The sequence below is a fragment of the Sarcophilus harrisii genome, chromosome 4 (genome assembly GCF_902635505.1).
Source record: "Sarcophilus harrisii chromosome 4, mSarHar1.11, whole genome shotgun sequence".
Classification (NCBI taxonomy): Eukaryota; Metazoa; Chordata; class Mammalia; order Dasyuromorphia; family Dasyuridae; genus Sarcophilus; species Sarcophilus harrisii.
The window spans coordinates 382,102,455-382,127,032 of NC_045429.1; the positions used below are offsets into that span (position 1 = coordinate 382,102,455).

Genomic DNA, 24,578 nt, shown 5'->3' on the forward strand with positions numbered 1-24,578 from the left:
TATTCAGTTAACAAATATTCATTAACTGTTAAATAAAGTACTGTATTGGATGAGTTGGAATTTGCCTCCTCTAAACTATTTTAAAAATATATTTCTTTTTGACAACACCTTCATTTCAGAATATATCATAAGAATATATATAAAACATATATTATATTTATGTACAGAATATATACTAAGCAAACTATCCCTTGTAATCAATTTATTTCAAAAGACATTAAAAGTTTTGAGCAAAACCAGGCCTATGACACATATACAATGCACAACACCTATACTGCATCATCCCTCTGCCTCTGCCAAAAAGAGAGAAAATTATCTTTTCTAAATTCTTCTACTGGCCCAAGTTTCTTGGTCATTGTAATAACATAGCATTCTCTTTCTTTCCTTTTTCTTTCTTCTTTTTCCTATTCTTTTCATTTGCATCAATTAAAAGGCAATGTGTGTATTGTTTTACTGGTTCTGCTTGCTTCATTTTGCATCAGTTTACATGTTTTGATGCTTCTCTAAATTCTTCATATTCAAATGATTTGAGATTTCATTAATCAGGAATTCCATTCAATAATCAAAATCATATGTGTATATATATATATATATATGTGTGTGTGTGTGTGTGTGTGTGTATTGTTTATGTGTATATATGTGTATATAAATATATTCACACTTAAGTATAGACTTTTTTGGGGAAGGAAAAGAGGGAAAAGTACAACAGAGAACAAAAGAAAAACTTACAAGGAAGTAAAGAAAAAACGGACAGCTCAGAACAAAATGTGTAGTATTTATTATATAGGCTTTCTTGAAATGGAAATTTATTATCTTATATTTTGAATCCTTTTATGTTTTGCTGTGCACATGACAATGTTATTTTTTTCTTTTTGTTTTTTCTTTCTCTATTTTGTGTTTAAGTTCTAAGTAAATAATTTTTAAAAAATAAATGTAGGTTCCCCCTCCCCCCCAAAAAAAGAACTATAAGGTGGGATTTTGTTCAATTGAATCAAATGCTTTTTTTTTTATAAACAACAAACAATAAACATAATAAGGGTTTATAATCTCTCCATCTTTCTATTGTTGGATGCTGACATGATCCACTGTTGAATGTCTCATAAAATTATCTGCTTTATCCTACTAATTGCCTCACTAAGGAGATAATTATGATATGACTCTAATAAAAATTTTGTATAAATGGGACACTGGGTATATCAGTTTGATAGTGTGACACAATTGTCCCAAGAATGTGATGACAAGTATTGCTTCCAGTCACAGTCAATGATGCTGAGATTGGAGAGAATTGTAGTTTTATTATGGTCAGAGAGTAGGCTGCACTGAAAACTTATCAATCAGTCAGTGAGCTTAGACTGTCAGTTTCAGCAACATTATATAGAATGTGAGTACATATACAGAATGAATACAATGGAATTTTTCAAAGAGTACAACAGAAAATAAGAGTTTACAGATCAGAAAACAAACAACAGAATCCCTTTATCAAAACCCAGATATCAGTAAGGTCAAGTAACTGGCTGATAAAACCTGGAGCAGTTATTTATGTGTCAAGCTTGACTTTTGCAAACTTCAGTAGGAGAAATAACCTGTTTGCTACAAGCAAATAATGTCAGGAAGCTGAAGTAGAGTCTGGGGCAGATTTTTCCTTAGCACAGTAGCAAAAAGCATGAGCCAAGAATTCACTTATTAGAGTAATTACTGATGTACTTTGGGTCACCTTTTTTTTTGAGATATTAATAAAGTCCAAGATTTCCTCTTCACCTTTGGCATCTTTCCTTCCTTCAGAGTCTTATATTTTGGTCCTTTAATCACTCCACAATTGTATTGCCTCCAAAATGGATTTCCTTTACATATACTTGATCTAATCTGGTTTTGTTCTCTTTATTTCCACCTTTTCTATAAATTAGGGACTATGAGAATCAAGTCTAAATGTAAAAATTCCACTAGCCTTGAGGAAAAAAAAGATTGTCAATATGATTTTTGTGAATCTTTTCCATTTTTTCTAACTTGAAAATATTTGCCAATCAGATGGGAGTAATATGGAACCTCAGAGTTGCTTTCATTTGCATTCCTATCATTAAAGATGCATTTTTTCATATTATTTTGCTAAATTGCCTTAATTTTATGTACTCAAAATAATTCGTTTTCTTCTGTGATTATCTCTGTCTTGTTTGGTCAAGAGCTTTCTCCATCCCACAGTTATGAAAGGTATCTCCATTCTGTCCCTTGTGTTTGTTTGTGATGTGACTTTTTGTTTCCAAGTCATTTATTTATTTGGAGTTTATTGTGGTATGTGGTGTGAAATATTAGTTTAAACTTGGATTTTGCTAGGTTATTTTCCAATTTTTCCAGCAGTTTTAATGAAATAGTGATTCTTTACCTTAGTAGTTGTTATCTTTGAATTTATCAAATACCAAATAACTATTAGAATGTTTTTGAGTCTTGTGTACCAATCTGTTTTACTCAACTTTTCTATTTTTTTAATCAGTATCTAATAGTTTTTTATGATTATTGCTTTGTAATTTTGAGATTTCATACTACTAGGCTGATTACTTGCCCACTTTTTTCCCCATTATTTTCTATGAGATTCTTGACATTTTATTCCTCCAAATGAATGTTTTCATAATTTGGTCCTGAAATTGCCAATTGATTTATGGAATTAATAATTGTAACTAAAAGAGTGGATCTACAAGGAGATCCCTCTTGGTCAAGTAGAGGTCAGGTATGCTCAATTTTTTGTATATTCTTCAGAAAAAAAACATAATGGTAGCAATTGGGGAATAATGTTTCAATCCCCCTTTAATAAGGTACAGAAAATACATAAGAGCTTATGATACATTTTTTGCTAATTGATTTGCAAATTGGGCAATCTGAATAGATTCTGTTAGGAGCTGAAGCTGAAATAGCACGTCATTTTGTTATTTTTTCATATAGACACAAACTTCTATATGTATCTATAATAGCTAGATGATTAGGCCAAATACTCATTCTACACAGTTTCAGATTGAAAACAAGATATTATATAATTGAATTGTATTGATCATTTTCTCTCATTGTTGAAATTTCTTATAGGAGGAAAATACAGAGGTATGATTATAATATCATTGGTTCTCCAGGCCTCAGTTTGGGAGCATACACATGACAAAATAAACTTCCTTAGTTCAGTTTGATATCCAATTATAATAATTCTACCTTATCAGATTCAGGAATTATCAGGTGGGAAAACAATGAAACAGAACTGGGAAACTGAGTCAGAAAGATCTCACCTTGGGCAGAAGCCCCCAACTCTTGTCTAGATACAGGATCACATTTCTCTTATGATAATTCTCTCAAATGGTGGGTTATTGACTTAATGATCAGGCAATCAAATTCAAAACTCAAAAGAATATCAGTTACTATCTCAAGAGGATTTATCTCTAATAGCAAATTCTACTTATTGCAGCTTAGGGCTAGATAATTTTTTTTTAAGTTTACCAGAATTTAGACACATAGAGATTGTTCAACTTGTTTTGTATGTTAAACTAATCCTGGTCCAAAGGGATTAATCATTAAATGAGCTTACAGATTTTTAGTAGATACTTTCCTTGTTATATATATTACTGTATCTCCTAAACAGGCTCATTTCTCAGGGCTGATAACCTTGTTTATCCTGAAGGTTAAGAAAATTGTCAAGCTTACAATTTGAAGTGAGTTGACAGAGGCCCAAGGAAAAAGGCTGAGCTTGTGGCAACAGCCACCCCAACCATTCTTAGTATTTTTATAGGCTGTGCTGTTTGATATCTCCATACATGAAGGCAAACTGATAAGTTCCTCCTCCCCATCTTGTTCCATATACAGCAATTATCAGTTTTAGGTTTAACATGACAATAGCTCCAAATAACTTAGTTAACAATTTAAGATTTTTTCCTAAGTAATAGCCAAATAGTCTTAGTTGTAATTTCCTTTTAACTTTCTAGTGACAGTGAAAATACCTGATTCCCTAAATTACATTCGCAAAATAATATAAAACAGGATTATCAAGATTAAATAAATATTCCACCTTTTTTCAGTTGACAGATCTATTCTGTCTGCAAACTGTTCATCTGGGAATTTCTCAGGAAGGAGTTCCATTCCCTTAAGTAACTTTTCCTTTTTTGTTTTAGAGAGAAAATAAGATACATTTTTTAAAATTGAAATAAATTTTAAAATTCATTTACCTTTAGTTCATTCACACAAATCATTTCTCTTTTATGAGCCACAAAAGAGTTAAGATGTCAATTTTTTTGTGACTGGGCCCTGAGAAATTGATTAAAGTTCCTTTAAAACCGTTTTTACTATCATATCTCAAGTAACAAATCTCAGTGAATTATGTGTATTTTCTTTCTCTTTCTCTTATCCCTTCTTCCAATCAGGGAAAGAGAGAAGGAGGAAAGAGAAAGAGATTCTATACACTATCTTCCTAGGCCTAGCGAGGCCTTAATTTAATTGAATTTGTTGAATTTAATTTACACACACCCAAAAATTATTTATCTCAACAATGGCATTGTATGTTGATCACATCCAAAAACACATAAAGTTATCAAATATGAAGCAATATTATTCAACAAAGCAGTTAACATTAATATTGCATTTGTTTTTTGCCAAGTATTTCTGATCTTCACAACAAAATCATTATTAATTATCTTCACAAATCAGAAAATTGGGCAGAAATAAAATAATTTGCCTTTATTACTTAGCTAAACAGAGAATAGTGGGTTTACTGAAAACAGAGGCAAAGTGGCTTTTTCACTTCATGCTGCCATACTGGATGCTGCCAGGGGCACTCAGATTCTTCCCAAGCAGTTGCTGGACAGAATCTGATGAAGGCTGGGATGATTGGTTCCAGGATATCCCTTTGATGCTAGTTTCACGTGCCAGGGTTCTTGGAATGCTGATCATGGAACCTGACCTCTACTCCATCCCCATTCTCCAAGTTAGATTGGGGAGGTGTTTGAGCAAGATTATGTGGGGTCCCCACAGGCTGCTTCCCTTATTTCTACAGGTGAGGAGAATCTGAGCTTTAATCTGATCTGAGATGAGAAAGGTTAGCAAATACAGAGAGATTTGGGCTATATCAATCTTGTTAGCAATCCTTATGAGGGTCCACCCTTAATCCCAATGGAGTAAAAGATGATGTCAAAGAAGGGTTAGCAAAAGTTGCTATTTACCTGATTGTTTTTTCCTTTTTTTTTTCAGAATGGGAAAAATTCCTGGGATTATCCCCAATGTTTCAGGAATTTTTCTTGCAATCTTAAAATGAGTAATTGCCAAACTTCTTAATCATTGCTTTCAAAATTTTGAGAATTTGCTAACATGTTTTGCTCCCAAAACCTTTGAGAATCTGTAAAGATGCTATTTTAGTTTTCATTAAGTAACATTTTTGTGTAGCCCCCAGCTTGGTCAAAGCTGAAGTCCACAGAAAAAAAGGCTTTTTTTAAAGAAATTTTCCCAGTATTCTAACTACCGCATCATTTTTTTCTTGTTGATTGTCTTTCAAATCTTTCCAGATAACAAAATCTAGCTCACAAAATAAACAAGACAGAAACATTCTGCACAGAAATACAGACACACAAATGACAAAATGACATGGAAGAAGACTATTGCAGTTTTGCTGAAAGCCATAAACTTGAAAAACAAAAACAACTACTCAGTTATTAACATTGTGCAAACATGAGCCATTCTCTTAAGCAATAGAAACAATATTAAAAGAATTTCATTTTAACCAGCAGAATGTCAAATGTCAGAAACAGCAAATTTGCTATCTGAAAAAATATTGAGGTTCTTGAACAGTATACAATGAAGTAATAATTGCATATAACTCATTTTGCTATTTATATTCAAATAGGATGTTAAAAACATATTTAGTAGTAGGTGGAATATATATAAAAAGGCTAATTGTTTATTAGTAGCATCTGTAAATACCATCTACTACTTGCAGCTGATCCTCAGACTTCTTATCTAATCTCCTCTTAAATTTTTTAATATTTTTGTCAATTTTGTCATTTGGGGAAATTTCCAATTTCAAGTTCTTAAAATAAGACCTAGCATACCAGAAGGAAGTGAACCCGAGTGGGTCTCCAGTAGGGAGAGAACATATTCTATATTATCTGTAATTCAGCATGACACATCAAGGCTGGCACTTCCCAGGATAGCATGCATTAAATCTTGTACTGTCAATAAATAGCATTTAAGGTATTTTGTTTGCAGGCACAGCTTGAGGGGAAATACTCATTGTTTGACTACACTGGAGCTAGTCCTGAAATGTTTTCCTGATATCAAATTACCTTCCCTATCATTCTGAGAGTACTATTCAAAAGCCCAATGTCTGCCCTTTCTGCATTTCAGAGAATTTGAAAAAAAAAAAATTTGGATCATAAATTTTCCTAATTTAATGCAGCAATCATTATTGCAGCTTGAAAAGTAAAAGTCCTAATATTCTGAGCCTTTTTAATTATTTCTACTAAAGTCATTTTTTAGTTTTTCCTCCAGTTAATGCTTTTTTTACAACTGGCATTAGCATTTTCAAAGTCAAGTTGTTTCAATAAAATTTAAACTGCCTCCCCATCCTGATTGAAGACTGGATTGCCACCATTAAGCAATTGACAAAGTCATTAAAAGTCTATTAGGTCCTTGCCTGATTTTTGTACATGATGTTCCTCTATCAATTTTTCCTATTATTTTTACCCATGCCACTCTAGGCATTCCTCAAAAAAAAAAAAAAAAAAAAAAAAGTTGTCTTCTATATCAAATAGTCTCCTCCTTCTAAGGTGGTTTTTGCCAATGATCTAAAAAGTGTCAAAACAGTTTGGAAAAATACTTTCACATAATATTCTCTGTTCCTGCGACCTGACTGATTTTGCTTTATTCCAATTTAATATGTGTAACTATATTGATATCATATGGTCAAAGCTCAGTTTTATAAATTTTATGTTATATCTTATATCTTTTATCTTATATTCTATAGCTCATTTTTATCTGATATTTAATGCCATTATAACTTATATTTTATCTTATATTTTATTCCTTGTGTCAGCCTGGTGATAAAATTACTTCTAGTGATAAATTACTTTTGGTGATCACCTCTTCCTTATTTTATCTTATTTCTCATGTAAATTGCTTTTCCCTCTTAATTGTGAGCTCACCAAGACAAATACCCTCCTGCCAGGACAACCAAGTTCCTGTTTTGGGCGCCATTCATTGGAGTCCAGCTCCAGTGAATACCGAGAGTGTGAATGAATATCCAAGGCCAGGTAGAAGATGTGCTTTGCAGTCTTCATGTATTAATCTGAGAGTCAGCTTAATATACCTTTTAGGCTAATGTTATGACATTACTAGCTACCTTCAGTTGACATCATATTCCTCCAGGGTTGATGTATATTCCATATTTTGGCATTTCAGTATCCACCTTAACTATCAATAACAAGATACTTATCAACACAGAATTGGAAATAGCTTAGTTGTGATACTCATCAACATCAACAGAATTGTAAATAGTTGTGATATTTTATCAGTATCAAAGTACTTGTCTAAATAGGAGTATATAGCAGAAATGATCGTACTAATATATTTACCCCAAGTATGTCCTTAAGTCATTGTTAAGGGGTAAATAGTATAGTTGAAATCCCTTGTTCCTGTGGCATGCATTCTCCTAATTTTACCCTAAATATGTCTTTCAAAGATTGTTGGAAGAGATGGTGAGCCAATAATTTGAATGGCTTGCCCTAACAGAGAACAGGTTCCAAGTAACACTTGGACCAGACCCCAGATATTCATGGACCCATTCAATACTGGTCCTCTACAAGGATGGCACAGACAGTCATATATCCATTGATCAGACTTGGGAACACTCTGGAAGGAAATGGAAGAGTGTTCAAAGTCACAGTAGATAGGGGTCTCATTTTTATAGGGTTTTTGTGGTAAACAGACTATCATGCCATTTTAGAGTTAATGTATTAACATATCCACATTATCTCAGTTACCTGCAACATCTTAGGGTTAATTCATCAGCATAATATTTACTAATATTCTGCAGGTTTTACTAGGACTTATCTGAAGCTTATAAACTATGGGCAGTTGGCAGGATTCAGGAGTTCTTTCTGTAAAACCTAGCTAATTTATTCTGATTTCAGACACAATTTTAGAATGTAGTCTTAGTTAATACAATTCACATGAATGAGAGTTTTTATGGCTCTTATGCTCCCCTAATCTGTGAGATGGCTTGCAGGTAACTATAAGTAACTAATTTATTTTATGGGATGGTCTGCTAGTGACTTTTGCAATTTTACTTTGCACTATTTTAACTTTATACTGGCTTCGTATAGCTTACTATACAAACTAGAAAAGGTAGAGAGGGGGTAAACCCTAAATGCGCCTCCCAACTCTATCAAATGGTACAATTTTTACAGAGTCCTGTTACATAGTCCTATTGGTAGTTTGGTATGAGATTGGATCCATAAAGTAATTAAGGGAGAATTGGATTAGCAGCAACTGATGTGTCTCTCCAATTATCGAAATTTTTTCTCATTTGAATAAAGAATGATTTTCAGTTGCCTAAGAGTTCTTGTTAATCTTCAAATAATTTGTGTTCTCAGCTTTATCATATACTCAATTATGAGAAATTGGTGCTTGCCTTCAAGTAGCTTGCTATATAATAGACACCTACAACTAGTAAAGAGTTTGTAGTAACTCTTAGTTAGTAACTAGTAAAGAAAACAACTAGTTTTCTTTGTTATTTATGATTTTCTTATAAAATTGTAAACTCCATGAAGACAGTGGAGGTTTTCTAAAAATATATGGTAGTTGACTTACCAATTTACATGTGAAACTAGTCAACTTTAAAACTATCACTTCAACTCATTTGATGAATACATTCAATAGTAATAAGATAGTAACAATGACTTCTTTGCAAAATTTATTTTAAATAAATGCAAATCCAAGAAACATTCTTTTGGGGGGGAATGCTTTTAAAAGTATATTTTTAGCATGAATAGGTAGTCCTTCCTAATCCTTCATTTTTTCCAGCTAGCTCTTGATGTTGATCCTTTCCTCTGACAATGTGGATAGAATACTAGCCTTAGATTCAGGAATTCTTGAATTTATATCTTGCCTATAATTATTTGCTTTGCAGCTCTGGGCAAGTCACTTACTAATAGCCTCAGTTTTCTCATATGTAAAATGGGGATAATAATGTTAGAATTCACCTTAATGTTAGGATGAAGATCAAATGAGATTGATAAGGTTTAGATTTAGGGAACCCAAAATGAAATTAGGGTTTCTGGTGGTCAGGGAGTTAAATGATAAGGTCTATGGGAAGGTTCGGGGTTCAGAGAATCAAATGGAGCTCCCCTGCAAATCCTTGGGATTCGGCACAAAGGTAGGGAGTTTGGGGGACTCCCTTCTGGAGGCACAGAGGTTCTCTGTAAAGGAATTTACAATCCCCAAAACCTAGATTGATAAAAGAGGTTTATTATGAGGATTAGAAGTAAGTCTAATTAGGGAAATAGGTGAGGGTAAAGAGAGTATAGCACTGGAAAGAGTATTCCAGTGGATAGATCTATGGAAAATGGAATTTTGCACTGAGAATGCAGTTCTCAGTGGGCAGAAGGTCCTGGCAGTAAAGGGAACTGCCAAGGTCCATCTGCAAATACCTCAATTCTATTGTTTGTCTGATAATTCTATGCTTTCTTCCCCAGATTATGTATTGTTCCTCAAGGAAAGTACATCAATGGATATTATAGCGGGCAATTGGCAAAAGTCCATTATGTTAAGGAATTTCAGAGACCTCCTGGGTGAGACAAATTTCTACTTTATAATTTCAGAGAATTTCATGAAAGAAATACAAGAAACAGTTTAGTATGTGTTTAAATTGCCAAATTTTATCTTGGACAAATCACTTTCCTTCTCTGGATCTGAGTGTCTTTACCTGTTATTGAGGGTTCATTACTATACTACTCTCTGGTTTTTCTGATCCTAATGATCTATGAAATCAAGAGCAAAGGAGATCTAACATCAAGGTCAATTGACATCATTGACCTTCCTCTCTTCATAAATATTCTTTTGTCCCTTCATTATCCTGATATTACTCTCTCCTCCTCTTATTATGTGACTCTTAGTCTCCTTTGCATGGACATTATCCATATGCTATTCCTTATTCATGGATATACTCCCAGGGCACTATCTAGTAGTTCTTTTATATTTTCTTAGGGATCTAAGTAGCTTTTATGAGTTCAATTATAATTTCTTACATCATTAGCTACCTGCATCAGCATCTCCTATATTTAACTTTTTAATTCTTCACATTTTGGATCCAATTTATCTTCCCAGATTAATTTCATATTTAATAGCTCTCACAGCCTCTATGTTTTAGCCTCCCATACATGATATTTTAGCTCCCATTTCCATGTCTTTGCATGAGATGCTGAGGATGCTTTCTCTCCTCACCTTCATTTCTTAAAGCAATCATCTCTAAACATCCTGACCTATATCTTGCCACTGGATCCAGATGGCTCCAAAGGAGTGAGATTGGTGATTTTGCATAGCCCTTCGTCTCTTAAATCCAATTCACTTGAAGTTACGGCATTATCTTCCTGATGCCACAGTCCTCCTTAAGGACAAAGGACAAACCTCTAGTTCCTTTTTAGATTAAAATGAAGCACCAACTCACTTAAAAATGTTTCCTAAGCTCCATAACTTTTAATGATCTCACCTCTGTCCCCTTACTACTACTGTTACTACCACTAGCACTCATTGTTTTGTGTATGTATATTATATATAATATTTCAGATATGTATGCTTATATATATCATATGTATGCCAGAATTGGTCATATGCCTAACATAGATCAACAGACATAGGAGTTCACATAATCCTTAAAATTGACCTGAATTGAATTAAACTACTAAAAACAATGAATCTTTACAGACTTGACATCTTATTTAAAGAAATAGATACAACAATTGTTTCTGTGAATAATGAAATCTTGTCAGAGTAAATCTATGTGTGTTTAATAAGATATTCCTATTTTCTTTAAGGTATCCTGAGGACTGGAGATCTTATTATCAACCGAAAAGTCCCCCAGTTCAATTTGACCATTTAACCCTTGCCAGGTACATTTGTCATCGAAGGGTGGATCCACAACCACCCAAGGGGTGGTACAAAGAAACCACTTACCAAAGAGCCTTTTCTTTGCCATTTTACAACTCTGGTAAGTTAAGTGCTCAGAATTCTTTTGAAATATATCTTAATCTCCCTTTGGCCAAACTGGTCCATTCTTTTTATTTCTTGCTTGCTTGCTTTCTATCTTTCTTTCTTTCCTTCTTTCTTTCTTCTTTCTTTTCCTTTACTTCTTTTCTTTATTCTTTCTTTTTTAAGCTTCATTCTGGTATTTTTTCCTTTTTTAATTTCAATTACATGTGAAGATAGTTTTCAACTTTCATTTTGTAAAAAACATTTGCATTCCAGATTTTTTTCTCCTTCCCTTCCTTCCCTCCCCCCTTCTCAAGCTAGCAAGCAATTTGATATAGATTATACATGCATAATCATTTTAAACATATTTACACAGAAGTCATGTTGGAGAAAACAAAAGGAAAAAACCATAAGAGAGAAAAATAAAATGAAAGAAAAAAAAAAGGTGAAAATAGTCTGTTTCAATCTGAATTCAGGCACCATAGTTCTTGATCCAGATGTGGATTGTATTTTTCATCCAAAGTTTATTGGAATTGCTTTGGTTCATTGTATTACTAAGAAGACCTAAGTTTCTCATAGATAATCATCCCACATTGCTATTGCTTGTACAATGTTTTTCTGGTTCTGCTCACTTCATTTAACATCAGTTCATGTAAGTCTTTCCAGGCTTTTCTGAAATTTGCTTGTTCATCATTTCTTATAGAACGATAATATTCTATGACATTCATATACCATAACTTTTTCAGCCATTCCCCAATAGATGGGCATCCACTCAATTTCCATTTCTTTGCCACCACACAAAGAATTGCTACAAATATTTTTGTACATGTGGGTCCTTTTCCTTCTTTTATGATCTCTTTGGGATACAGACCTAGTAATGGCACTCCTAGATCAAATAGTATGCATAGTTTTATAGCCTTTTAATTATACAAACTGGTCCTTTCTTGCCTAAAGGACTATTTCATAAATTAGCGCTTGCTATTATGTAAAGTACCCAAAGCTGAGGAGGCTGTCTAAAAATGGTCAGTGCCCAGGTAGGAATTCCTAACTTCTCTCTCCAATACCTCAAGGAAAAATTTATACAGGTTCCTATGAATGGAAAATTCCTTGTGAAAAATTCAACTAAAGTAATTATCCTGTCAAGGAAAAGGGACTTCAGAAGAGCATGGTATTTAATAGTTTAATATATATTTTGGACATTATAAATGCTGAGTTAGAATAATTTTCAAAGAAGGTATTTATCAGTTCATGCAGACTCCTGGGTTAGGCTAATGCATTTAATCCAAGGTGAGAACAAAGAAAAGGCCCACTTTACACAGTGGTTCAAATCACACCTCTGACACTTGCTAGCCATGTAACCATAAGAAAGTAACATGTTTTTTGACCCTCAGTATTCTCATCTATAGAATATAGACAGAAATATCAATTGTACATACCTGAAAGAGGTATTGGAAAGATAAGGTGAAATAATGTACCTTAAAGCACTTTGCAAATCTGAATTACAAAGAATCTACAATTTCATTCATGTAGGGAATTCTTGATGTGGGAATTGCATTCAGAAATTCAAATTACAACCCAGGGATTAAGTGACCAGCCCAGGATTACTGTGCATATTAATTAGCATTTTGAAAGCTTTAATGTTTGCAAGACATTTTACAAAGCTATCTTAATTGATCTTCACAACAGCCCTATGAATTAAGTGCTATTATTGTTCCCATTTTACAGATGAGAAACTGAGGCTAAAAGCATAATATAAATGTATTTATACAATACTTTGTAAAGTGATTTACACATTTGTCAGTCAACGTACATATATATATTATGGACTTACTTGAGGCCAGATATATTGTGCTAAGCACTGGGAATACACAGACGAATAAATGCATGATCTCTGCTCTCAAGAAGGGTACTTTGTAATGTAATTCCCCCTTTGTAATGGGGGAAACAACATGGAAATAACAATTTCTATACAAGTTATTTAAAGCACAAATGGAAAGCAATCGAGGAGGGAAGACACTAGTAGTTCTAGGTATTCCTACAGAAAAAGGCATTTTAACTAAGTCTAGAAGGATGTCAGGGAGGGTGGGAAGCATAAGTCAGAAAGAACATCTAGGAGTAGGGGCAGGTAGAAAGAGAGAAAAAAATAAGCATTTATATAGTCGCTATTATATGTCAGGATCTAGGTTAAGTGCTTTACAAATATCATTCTACTTGATCCTCACAAAGGTCATGGGAAATAGATGCTAGTATTATTACTATTCTAAAGTTGAGAAAACAGGCATTTAAGCAACTTGCCCAAGGTCACTCAGCTCATAAGTGTCTGAGACTGAATTTGAACTCGGGTCTTCCTCACTCCAGGTTCAGTACTTTATCCCTGCTATCCTATACAGAAAGCATGTAATGTTCTTTGTTTTAATACTGTTGTTCTTATATAAATTGCTTTGCTTACTTGACTTTTTTGAAAATGTTTTCTATAACTTCATATGTGGTTTCTTAATTTAGGTGGGGATATGGGAGAGTACCTAGAACCCAAAAATCTTAAAACCAAATGTAAAAAAAATGTTTTCAATGTAACTGGGGGGGGGGGGGGATATTAAATAAATTAATTTAAGAGGAAAAAATTACTCAATTCCATTCATTCTGCAACACGAACTTTTAAAAACTATTTTGATAACTGTATTTCAAATAACCCATTTCTTTTATAATCTTATGTATTTTATTTTCTACATTTAACAACATGATTCTAAAAGGAGATTTCACTTAATTACCCAATGGGTCCATGACACAAAAAGTTTTAAGAACTACCCATCCTAGAAAGAAGGCTGCTTGCTGGGCTTCTTGATTCTAAAGCTATAATAATGAAAATTACTAGTTCTTTTTGTGGTGGCAAAGGATTGGAAATTGAGAGGATGCCCAATCGATTGGGAAATGGTTGAATAAGCTGTGGCATATGGATTATGACAAATACTATCGCACAATAAGAAATGAGGAGGGAAGAGAGGTGGTTTCAAAAACTCCTGGAGAGACTTATATGAACTGATATAAAGTGAAGTGATCAGAACCAGGAAAACACTGTGTACATAGTAACAGCATAACTACTCTGATCAGTGCATGATCCAAAACAATTCTGAATTGCTTTCTTCACTCTATCAGTTCATGTGAGTCCAGATTTTTCTTAAATCATCCTTCTCATCATTATTTATATCACTCTTCCTTTAGCCATAGATCTAACAGGTATATTTTCTCATGCTTCCCTACTTCATTTATAGTATTACCCTTTATTTCTAAATAATTTACCCATTTTGGGCTTTCTCTTGATGTGAGAAGTTGACCCAGGACCAGTTTCTGTCAAGCTGCTTTCTAGTTTTCCCAGCAACTTTTGTCAAATAGCAAGTTCTTGTCTGAAAACTTTATCTTTTTCTTTGAGATTATCAAACACTAGGTTCCTAAAGTCATTTACTACTATTCTTTGTGTACCTCCTCTATGCCACTGAGCTACCATTTCTCAGCCAGCATCGGATTGTTTTGATGATTATCATTTTGTAATGTAGCTTGAAATCTGGAACTGCCAGGGTACCTCCTATAACTATTTTTCATTGATTTTTTTTTAATATTCTTGACCATTTATTCTTCCAGATAAATTTTGTTACTATTTTTTGTAGCTCAATAAAATAATTGGTAGTTTCATTGGAATGGCACTGGATAAATAAATTAACATAGATAGGATTGCCATTTTATTAATATTGGTTTGGGCATACCCATGAGTAATTAATATTTCTTCATGTATTTAGATCTATCTTTATTTGTGTGAAAAGTGTTTTGTAATTGTATTCATATAATTTCTGAGTTTGTCTTGACAGATATATTCCCAAGTATCGTATGTTGTCTGCAGTTGTTTTAAATGAAATTTTTCTATCTCTTCCTGCAGGGTTCTGTTCATACTGTATAGAAAGGCTAATGATTTATGTCAGTTTATTTTATATCCTGCAATTTTGCTAGTTAATTATTTCAAATAGTTTAGATGATTCTCTTGATCATTCTTAAGTATACTATCATATCATCTGTGAAGAGTGTGATAGCTTTGTTTCTTCATTCTTCATTCATAATTCTTCATTATTCCTTCAATTTCTTTTTCTTATGCTATTGCTATAGATAATATTCCTAGTAAATTATTAAATAATAATGTTTATGATAGATATCCTTGCTTTGCTTCTGATCTTATTGGGAAATCCTCAAGTTTGTTTCCATCCCAGATAATGCTTGCTCTTGGTTTTAGATACCTTACCATTTTAAGAAATGTTTTATTGATTCCTATGCTTTCTAATGCTTTTTAATGTAAATGGCTGTTGTAACTTGTCAAAAAGCCTTTTTTGCATCTATTGATATGTGAAAAAAAAATCATGATTGTTATTAATATGACCAATTATGTTGACAGTTTTTCTAATATTGAACCAGTCCTTCATTCCTACTATAAATCCAAGTCTGGTCATAGTGTATAATCTTTGTGATATATTGCTATAGTCTCCTTGCTAGCATTTTACTTAAAATAATCTGTAGTTTTCTTTGTTTTTGCTTTCCCTGGTTTGGTACCAAAACTATATTTGTGTCATAAAAGAAATTTGGTTGTAGGGATGCCTTCTTTACCCATTTTTTTTTCAAATAGTTTATATTAGAACTAATTGTTCCTTAATTTTTTGGTAAATTTTGCTTATAATATCATTTCCTGGGGATTTTTTCTTAGGAAACTCATTAATGACTTATTCATTTTCTTTTTCCAATATAAATTTAAATATCCTATTTCCTTTTCTGCTAATCTGGGCTGTTTGTATTATTGTAAATATTCATCCATTTTACTTACATTGTCAGTTTGACATAAAATTGGGCAAAATACTTTCTAAGAATTGATTTAATTTAAACTTCATTGGTGGTGCATTTGCTCTTTTCATTTCTGATACTAATAATTTGGTTTTCCACTTTAAAAAATCAAATTAACCAATGCTTTATCCATTCTATTGGTTTTTTTTTTTTTTTTTCACAAAACTGCCTTCTTAGTTTTATTAGTTCAGTGGTGTGTTTACTTTCAATTTTGTTAAGTTCTTTATTTTTAAGGCTTCCATTTTTGTGTTAATTTGGGAATTTTTTTCTAGTTTTTTTTTAATTGCATTCCCAAACCATTGATCTGTCCTTTCTCTTTTGCTGAAGTCCACATATAAAGTTGATAAATTTCCCCCTGCTTTCACCAGCATTTCACAAATTTTAGAATGTTCATATTCTTAATTGAAAGTGGTTGCTTCTATGATTTATTTTGTCACCCACTAATTCTTTAGGATTAATTAGTTTCCAATTAACTTTTAATCTATGTTTCAATAGTTCTTTGTTAAATAATTTAATTTTGTTATATTATGAAAAGGAAACATTTAATATTTCTGTGTTTCTGCATTTGGTTGTGAGGTTTTTAGAACCATGTGAGTTTTACATGGTCAATTTTTGTGAGGATGCTATGTACAGCTGAGAAAAAGATACACTCTTGTCTATTCCCATGCATTTTTTCCAGAGGTCTATCATATGTAATTTTTCAAAAATTCTATTCATCTACTTGATTTCCTTATTTATTTTATAGTTAGATTTAACTAGCTTTGAGAGAGGAAAGTTGAAGTCTCCCACTAATACAGTCTTATTGTCTGTTTCCTCCTGTAATGCATTTGACTTTTCCTTTAAAAATCTGGATGCTATGCAATTTAGTGCATAGTATTGATATTACTTTATTGTAATTTTTATAATGGTAATAATTTTCTTTTAGCCAAAATGTTTTTTTTTTTTTTGCTTATTCCTTATAATTTACTTATTTATTTCATATCCATGATCCATAGATTCTTTCAATTTCTATTTTGCCATCTAGGTCTAGGATATTGGGGCACTTTTCCTTTATAAAATTTCTAAAATATGAGGTCTAGGCTTTTTCTTTCATTATGGCTTTCTGTAGTCTAATAGTTCTTAAATGATCTCTCCTCAATCTATTTTCCAGGTCATTTATTTTTTCAGTGAGATATTTCATTTTTTCCCATTATTTGATTTTGTTTCTACATGGTTTGTGGAGTCATTAACTTCCACTTGCCCAGTTCTGATTTTTAAGGAATTATTTCCTCCAGTTAGCTTTTGTACCTCTTTCTATTCAGCCAATTCTATTTTTTAAAAAAGATATTTAGTAACTTTTGGTGCCTCTTTTACCAAGTTGTTAATTGTCTTCAGAATTTTCTTCTTTTGCTTTCATTTCATTGCCTAAATTTCCCTCTAATATTATTAATTTTGAAATTCATTTTTAGCTTCTCCAGGAATTCTTTCTGTGCTTGTGTTCAATTCATATTTTTCTTTGAGATTTTGGTTGTATCTGTTTTGACTTCATCTTCTGAGTTTGTGTCTTGATCTTCCTTTGTCACCACATAGCTTTTTATGATCAGGTTCTTTTTTTTTTTTTTTTTTTTTTTGCTCATTTTCCCACCTTATTTCTGGATTTGGAACTTTATGTTAACATTGGGCCCTGTTCCATTGTGGAAAAGGCAATAGGGGAAATGGCTCTGTCTTGAGCTTCAGGCTTTTTTACACTGTTTTCAATTAGTTCTGGAGTTTTGGAAATTTTTGATGCTATCAAGGTAATCTGAGTAAAAGTGAGGTCATTGCTCTCTTGGTCTGTACCTTGGTTCTCAGGAAAGGCCTCTGATCCATGGGATTGCAATCAATACTGATCTTCAGGGGTCCCCATCCCTTGGGACCAAAAACAATACTACTCCTCTGGGTTCCTGTTCTCCTATGTCTCAGAGCCCTCTCTCCTAATCAACATCTTTTAGAAAACAATTCACATTTCCTTTTTTCTGTTTTTTCTTCATCTAAGACTAAGCAAAACAAAAACAAAAAACCATCCCCCACCCCACTAAGTGCTATGCTCTCTGCTAAAGCTTGTGAGAAATAAAAAAGAAATAAAAAGCGGCATCTATCCCAAGGAGCTTATATGCACAGAAAACTAAAAGATGCTAAACTGTGTGGTATCAGTTATAAGTACAATACAAATTCAGGAGAGATATGAATGCAATTATGAATGGTTTGGATAGGTGTCATGAAGGGGAGGAACTTGACCTTTGGAGCTTAGCCGTAAAGCCACAGCTTACAAATAGAATAAATTTCTTGAGCCAGGAAGTGATGTGATGGAAGAAATACTTTAGGGAGCTTAGTCTGACAAGAATATGCAGAACAGATTAATTTTAATCAAAAAATCATATTGTCCATTGCTTTGAATTGTCAACAGACATCAACTATGATACTTTGAATACAGTAGAAATTCAATATTTGTGGAATGATTTTATTTAACATTATTTAACTGTGATTTTGCCTGAAAGTGACAGAATGTAAACTTTTTGAAGTTGGGACTCCTTTTTTTTTTAAATCAGTATTAATTTATTTTTAACATTCATTTAAAAAAATTAGTTTCAAATTCTCACACTCCTTCTAGTTCTTTCCCTAACTATTAAGAAGGTACACAATATATCCATTTTACATGTGAAGATATATAAAACACAGCTCCTTATTTGCATATTTCAAAAAAAAGTGAAACAAATATGCTTCAACCTAAATTGAGACCATCAGTTCTTTTTCTGAATATGGATAGCATTTTTCATCATTAATCCCTGGGAATTGTCTTGAATCACTATATTAGAGTAGATAAGTCTTTTCTAATTGATCAACATTATGAAATTGCTATTACTGTGTAAGATGTTCTCATGGTTCTGCTCATTTCATTTTGCCATCAGTTCATATGGTCTTCACTGGTACTGTTTCAATATTGCCTACATATCTCCTGCCTTGCATAATAGCTGGCTCATAGGAAGTGTTTATAGATAACACAGCTATACTCGAGGTCCAGATTAGTGAAAATAATAAAACCTGTGAAGTAAAATTATGCTGCATATTTCCATGCTGGAATCAATTATCATATTTTACATAATTAGAACTTTAAATAGTACAAATATAAATATAAAACCACTTCATCACACTAAAACAATAATAATTTGTAGCATTTATATGAAATCTAGTATGAGTTAAGCACTGTGCTATGCACTTTTTTTCATTAGTCTACAGAAAATTTTTTCAACTAAACTTTTCATGCTAATACCAAAGAGTATAGAAAACAGAGATCTAATGAAAATAAATCTTAGAAAATAGACTCTTAAAGGGGGAAAATGGACTTTGAAGACTAATTTTTTTAAATAATTTTATTTCTCCCCCCCCCCCATTATATTGTAAAACAATTTTTAACATCTGGTATTAGATTTGGGGATTTGATTTTTTTTTCTTTTTCTTAAGTTTTGAGTTAAAATTCTATCCCTTCCTCCCTCCAAGCCTTCCTGCTTCTCTGAGATGGCAAACAATTGAATATAGGTTACATATGTGTAATCATGTAAAACATTTCTATGTTATTCATTTTTTACAAGAAGAGTCAGAGAAAAAGAAAATGAAAAATAGCCTGCTTCAGTCTGTATTCAGACAACATCAATTCTTTCTCTGGAGGGGGCAGTATGTTTCATCATGAGTCCTTTTGAATCATTGTAAGCTAATTCATTCACAAATCTTCATTGTACACTATTGCAAATTGTTATATACAAAGTTTTCCTGATTGTTGCTCTTTGCATCAGTTCATGTAAGACTTTCCAGATTTTCCTAAAATAATCCTGCTTATCTTTTCTTAAATCACAATAATATTCCATAATTTGTTGAATCATTATCCAATTGATGAAAATTCCCTCGATTTCTAATTATTGTGCTAAGCACTTATCTCACTTGATCCTCACAGTAACCCCCATTTTACAGATGAGGAAACTGAGGCAAATAGGTGTCTGAGGCTGGATTTGAACTCTAGCTTCCTGACTACACTCCTAGCATTATCTCCACTGCACTGCTTAACTGGCCAAAGAACCTACTTGTAAACAATTTGCTCTGAGTGCTAAAATGAATTAATGACTTTGTTGATATAAATTGGGTCAAAACAAAATCAGACAGGCACCAGGGCGTAGTGAGAGAGGAACTAACTTTCAGAGTCAGGAAGACCAGCGTTGAAAGCCTTCTCATAAGTTGCACAGGCCCCTGGCAAGTCAGGTAATTTTTTTTTTAAAGCCTGAAGCCCTAAAATTACAATGTATTTTTAGATTTTTCTCACAGACATTCCTACATCAGTGAAATTACAGGTTTTGTCTGTCCCCTATGTATAACCTTGTCCAATTGCCTAAACTTATCATCTAAATATTTTTTCATACAAATTTGATTGTCAAAAAGGTTCTTTGCCTTTGTATTGATATTCTAGAAGTCATTTTGATGTAATATTTAGCAGTTGTATTCATAAAATTAAATTTAATTCCTCTTTTTTCTTTTATTACAGAGTCGGACCAGATTTTAGCCACACCAGTACTTAATCCGAAGCCACTTACTTCCCTACCAAAGCTCTTATGATGAGAAGAAAGCTTTCGAAAGAAACAGATCTGAATTCTAATAATAATTCCCCAGGCAGATAGAGTAATATTTGGTGTTCTCAATTAATTTTCTGATAAAAGACAATAGTAGCAAAATCATGTCTACAGGTATGAATAGGATTACTGAATTCTAAAACATGTATCACACAAAGTATTATCTTTCACCAGCTAATTAGACTTCATCATCATGCCAATTAAGCTGCGATCAGGGATTATATCCCAAGGATACCAGCTAATTTACTTTTCTGTCTCAAAATCAGATCACAGCTACTATTGGCAAGCATTCTGCTACTGGTTATGAAAAAGAGTAAGGATGGGTGGGAAGCAATTCAAAGACTATTTCTGTGGATGTGGGCTAGTGGATCAAGGTGTATCATTTTGGAAAGCAAGACATTGAGTAATAGTATACTTTATAGATGGATGGTGTTGGAGATAAGAGACCCTTTGAGCTAACCCTCCCACTAATGTCCTGAAATAACTATCTGCTAGGGAAGGAAACTCAGTGTAGCACTCTGAAACATTCTAATCTATGTTTTTCAAATAGATTTTATAATGATAATTATAACTATGTGAGCCTTCTGCAATTTAATTAAATTACACTTTCTGGTAAGCAATTTCTCCAAAACAAAAATTAGGTACCAAAGTAATTTAGGTACCAAAGTCATTTTAGCTATCTCCAATGACCTGGACAACATCCATTATCCAAAAAAAAAAAAAAAAAAATTAAAACCCAAAAATTGACGCTCACTGACCAGCGCTCTTATCCCACCTCCCATGCTACTAGCAGCAAGACTGTAGTAACAAATATGTTAATGTGTGGACATGATACAGGCCCACATCACAATCCATTTCAACACCTGAGACCTTGGCTCCAGACTGCAGAAATTTTCTTGGGCTTCAGAACTAGTGTGATTACAATTCTTCAAAAGCAAAAGTTTGATCAGAGTCTGAAACCAGTACTACAAAATTGTGAACTGGTAATAAGGGAAACAGGTTCTGAACTGCTAGTGATGAACCAAAGAATTGAGGAACAGAAGGAGGGGGACTGGTCACCAGGATTGAGCACTGTCATATAAGATCCATCCTCCAAGGAAAGTATAATTAATGAAGACAAAATAAGGAAGTGATTGATAAGGAAAACAGATGGGGGATCACCACCAAAGCACCAAAAATTACAGAAAGAAAACTGAAAAATCTTGAACATAAACAGATTTTTAAAAAAGGAAAAACAGTATCAACAGAAGAAAATATGACCTCCAAATTCCATAAATTCAAGAATCTACAAATGAACACTCAAAATGAGAGAAAATAATACAAATCTTGATGAGACAAAGGACCTGATAGAATTTGAGGAGAATGTGAAACCACATCATATTGTTTCTAAGTGGTTTAAAAGAGAAATGAGATTTATGAAAACAGAATTATGTTCTAAACAGTAAAAATCATGAGCAGAATAGAAAAACTTGAATCCGTGATGGTAAGTCTCACCCAAAAAACCAAATGAGAGAATAAAAATGTCAATACACAGAAATGGAAGAACAGCCTTTGAAGAAGCAAAAAACAGTAACATTAAAAGAAAATAAACAACAAGCTCACTATGCAGGGGAAAAGCATGGATCTTCAGAAAAAACTCAATGATACAAAAAAAAAAAAAAAAAAAAACCAAACAACTCTTGACAGGAGAATGAAGAATTCCTTCTGGAATTCAGTTATCCAAAAGATAACTGATCAGAATTTCTGTATGTAGAAAATGAAATACCAATCAAAAGAATTCACAAATCACGTACAGGAAAAAAAAAACCCAAAGTTGCAAACAACAAAACAAATAGTGGTTAAATTCAACAATCCAATTTGTAAATAAGTTCTTTAAGCCATAAGGAGAAAGATAGAAAGATCTTCAAATACAAAGGAAAAGACATTCCACTCTTCTATATTCACTTAAAAAAAAAAAAAAAAAAAAAAAAAAAAGAAAATGGAATCATGTGTTTTTGAAGAACAATGAAACTCAGCATGTAGCCCGGGATGACCCATTCAGCAAATTTGAGCCAACTCTGACAAAGAATTGAATATTCAATCATAAAGAAGAAAAATAGAACTAAAAAGATTATTTGCTGCTTGATAACTCAAAAAACAAAAATGTAGGAGGAAATAACAAAGATAGCAACAGAGTGACAGAGATCAGTGACATTTCAAGTTGTATACAAGGGCAAAGGTGGAAATCTTGTAGAGGTAACAGTAAAGAGATGGGCCAAGAGCATTATGGACAGAACTGGTGACACCTGCCTAAAGGTGAACATTTTTTTTGCAGGACCATTACAACACGGGAGAGTACATGAAAAAGGGAGAGAGAAATGGGAAGACAAAGAAGAATGAGTTATGTGCCAGTCAAATCAAGGGTTAGAGCAAGCAAGGTAAGGTGACTTTTGTGGTCTCAGAAAAAAAAAAAAAATGACTTTAAGGAAGGTAAGGAAGGGGTCTTACTTTGGAAGCAAGAGGACATTCCATTGATGAATGCTCCTACGGGTGAAGGGAGATATGAAGACCTTATACTGGATGAAATCTTGGAGATTTTGGTGCTTAAAAGGTAACAAGTTGGAACTTCTTAGGGCAACTGGCACTTGAAGTATTGGAGGTATTCAAACAAATGTAGATGGATTGTAAGGTGGAAGAGGGAGAGGTCAACAAGAGAGAATATACTTCAATGGTGTGGGAGGGGCTCTATCATGTGGCAGTGTTCTCTCTGATATCTGCAATAATTGGCATTTTTCTGGGAATGAAGCACAATGGAAAAAAAAAAAAAAAGGAACTGTGAGGTTAAGTCCCTCAAGGCAGTGGCAGAAAGCATCTAAATGGAAAGCCTGGAGTATAGATACCTTGGAAGCTCTGACTGCATTAAGAATATAGGGAATTCTAGGAGTTCTGAATCAAGAGATTGAAGATCTAGAGTAAACAGAAAGAGAAGATCAATATTGAAGAGATTGAGAAGAATACTTTTTGGAAAGAGAGCAAAAAAAATTTTTAAATGACTAGGACTAGCCTAAAAGGAAGGAGAGGAAGGTGGAATCTACTTGATTAAAAGACAAAAAAAAAGGGTAAGAAATCAATTTAAAGCAAGAAAGGAAAAAGAACTAATAAATGAAACCCTAAAGGGAAAGGGATAAAAATTGAGAAGAGATTAGAGGTGAGAAGAGAGTCAATGGGAACAGGACCACCTTAAGAAAAAAATGAAAGTAACTAAAGAAACATAAGGTATTTAAAAAGTTTCTGCTAGACTAACCAATCTAGGCTAAGAAGAAAAGTGGCTGAATGGGAAGGAATCTTCCTCATAACAAATTATTCTGCTAAAGATTTTATATGTATACACACACACACATATAGACATATACACATAGTTAACACCCTTTCCCCGATAGTCCAAAGGATATGAATAGCCAGTTCTCAAAAAATATTCACCACATAAAAAATACTCCAAAGCAACTTGCAAAACCAAACAACCCTGAGATTTCATCTCACATCCTTTAAATTAATCCCCCAAATGACCAAAAAAGGCCAATAGTGTTGAAGAAGTTGTAAAAAAAAAAAATAAATAAATAAGCAAACTAATACATTATTGGTGGAAACCAATCTGGAATTATGCAAATGAAGTATCTAAAATGTCCATACCCTTTGAACCAGAGATTCCATTACTGGGTTTATATGCCAAAGAATGAATTCATCAATAAGAAAATAGTCTCTACAGACACCAAAATATTTACAGCAGCACTTTTTGTGATAACTAAGAATTGAAAACAAAGTAGATGGAAAATGACTAAACAAATACATGAATGTAATGGAATCTCTTTAAGATATGATGTAATGAAGACA

General features: G+C 32.9%; 1 protein-coding gene across 2 annotated transcripts in view; it reads left to right on the forward strand.

Moving 5' to 3' along the window:
• Positions 1-22,376, forward strand: part of C4H1orf100 (chromosome 4 C1orf100 homolog) — a 39,067-nt gene extending 16,691 nt beyond the window's left edge. For both annotated transcript variants that reach the window (XM_031966974.1, XM_031966975.1), the window contains 3 exons: positions 9,708-9,803; positions 11,046-11,218; positions 20,624-22,376. In XM_031966974.1, the coding sequence (XP_031822834.1) occupies positions 9,708-9,803; positions 11,046-11,218; positions 20,624-20,694 (340 nt within the window). In that variant the 3' untranslated portion in view covers positions 20,695-22,376. The remainder of the gene's footprint in view (positions 1-9,707; positions 9,804-11,045; positions 11,219-20,623) is intronic.
• Positions 22,377-24,578: the final 2,202 nt, after the last annotated feature.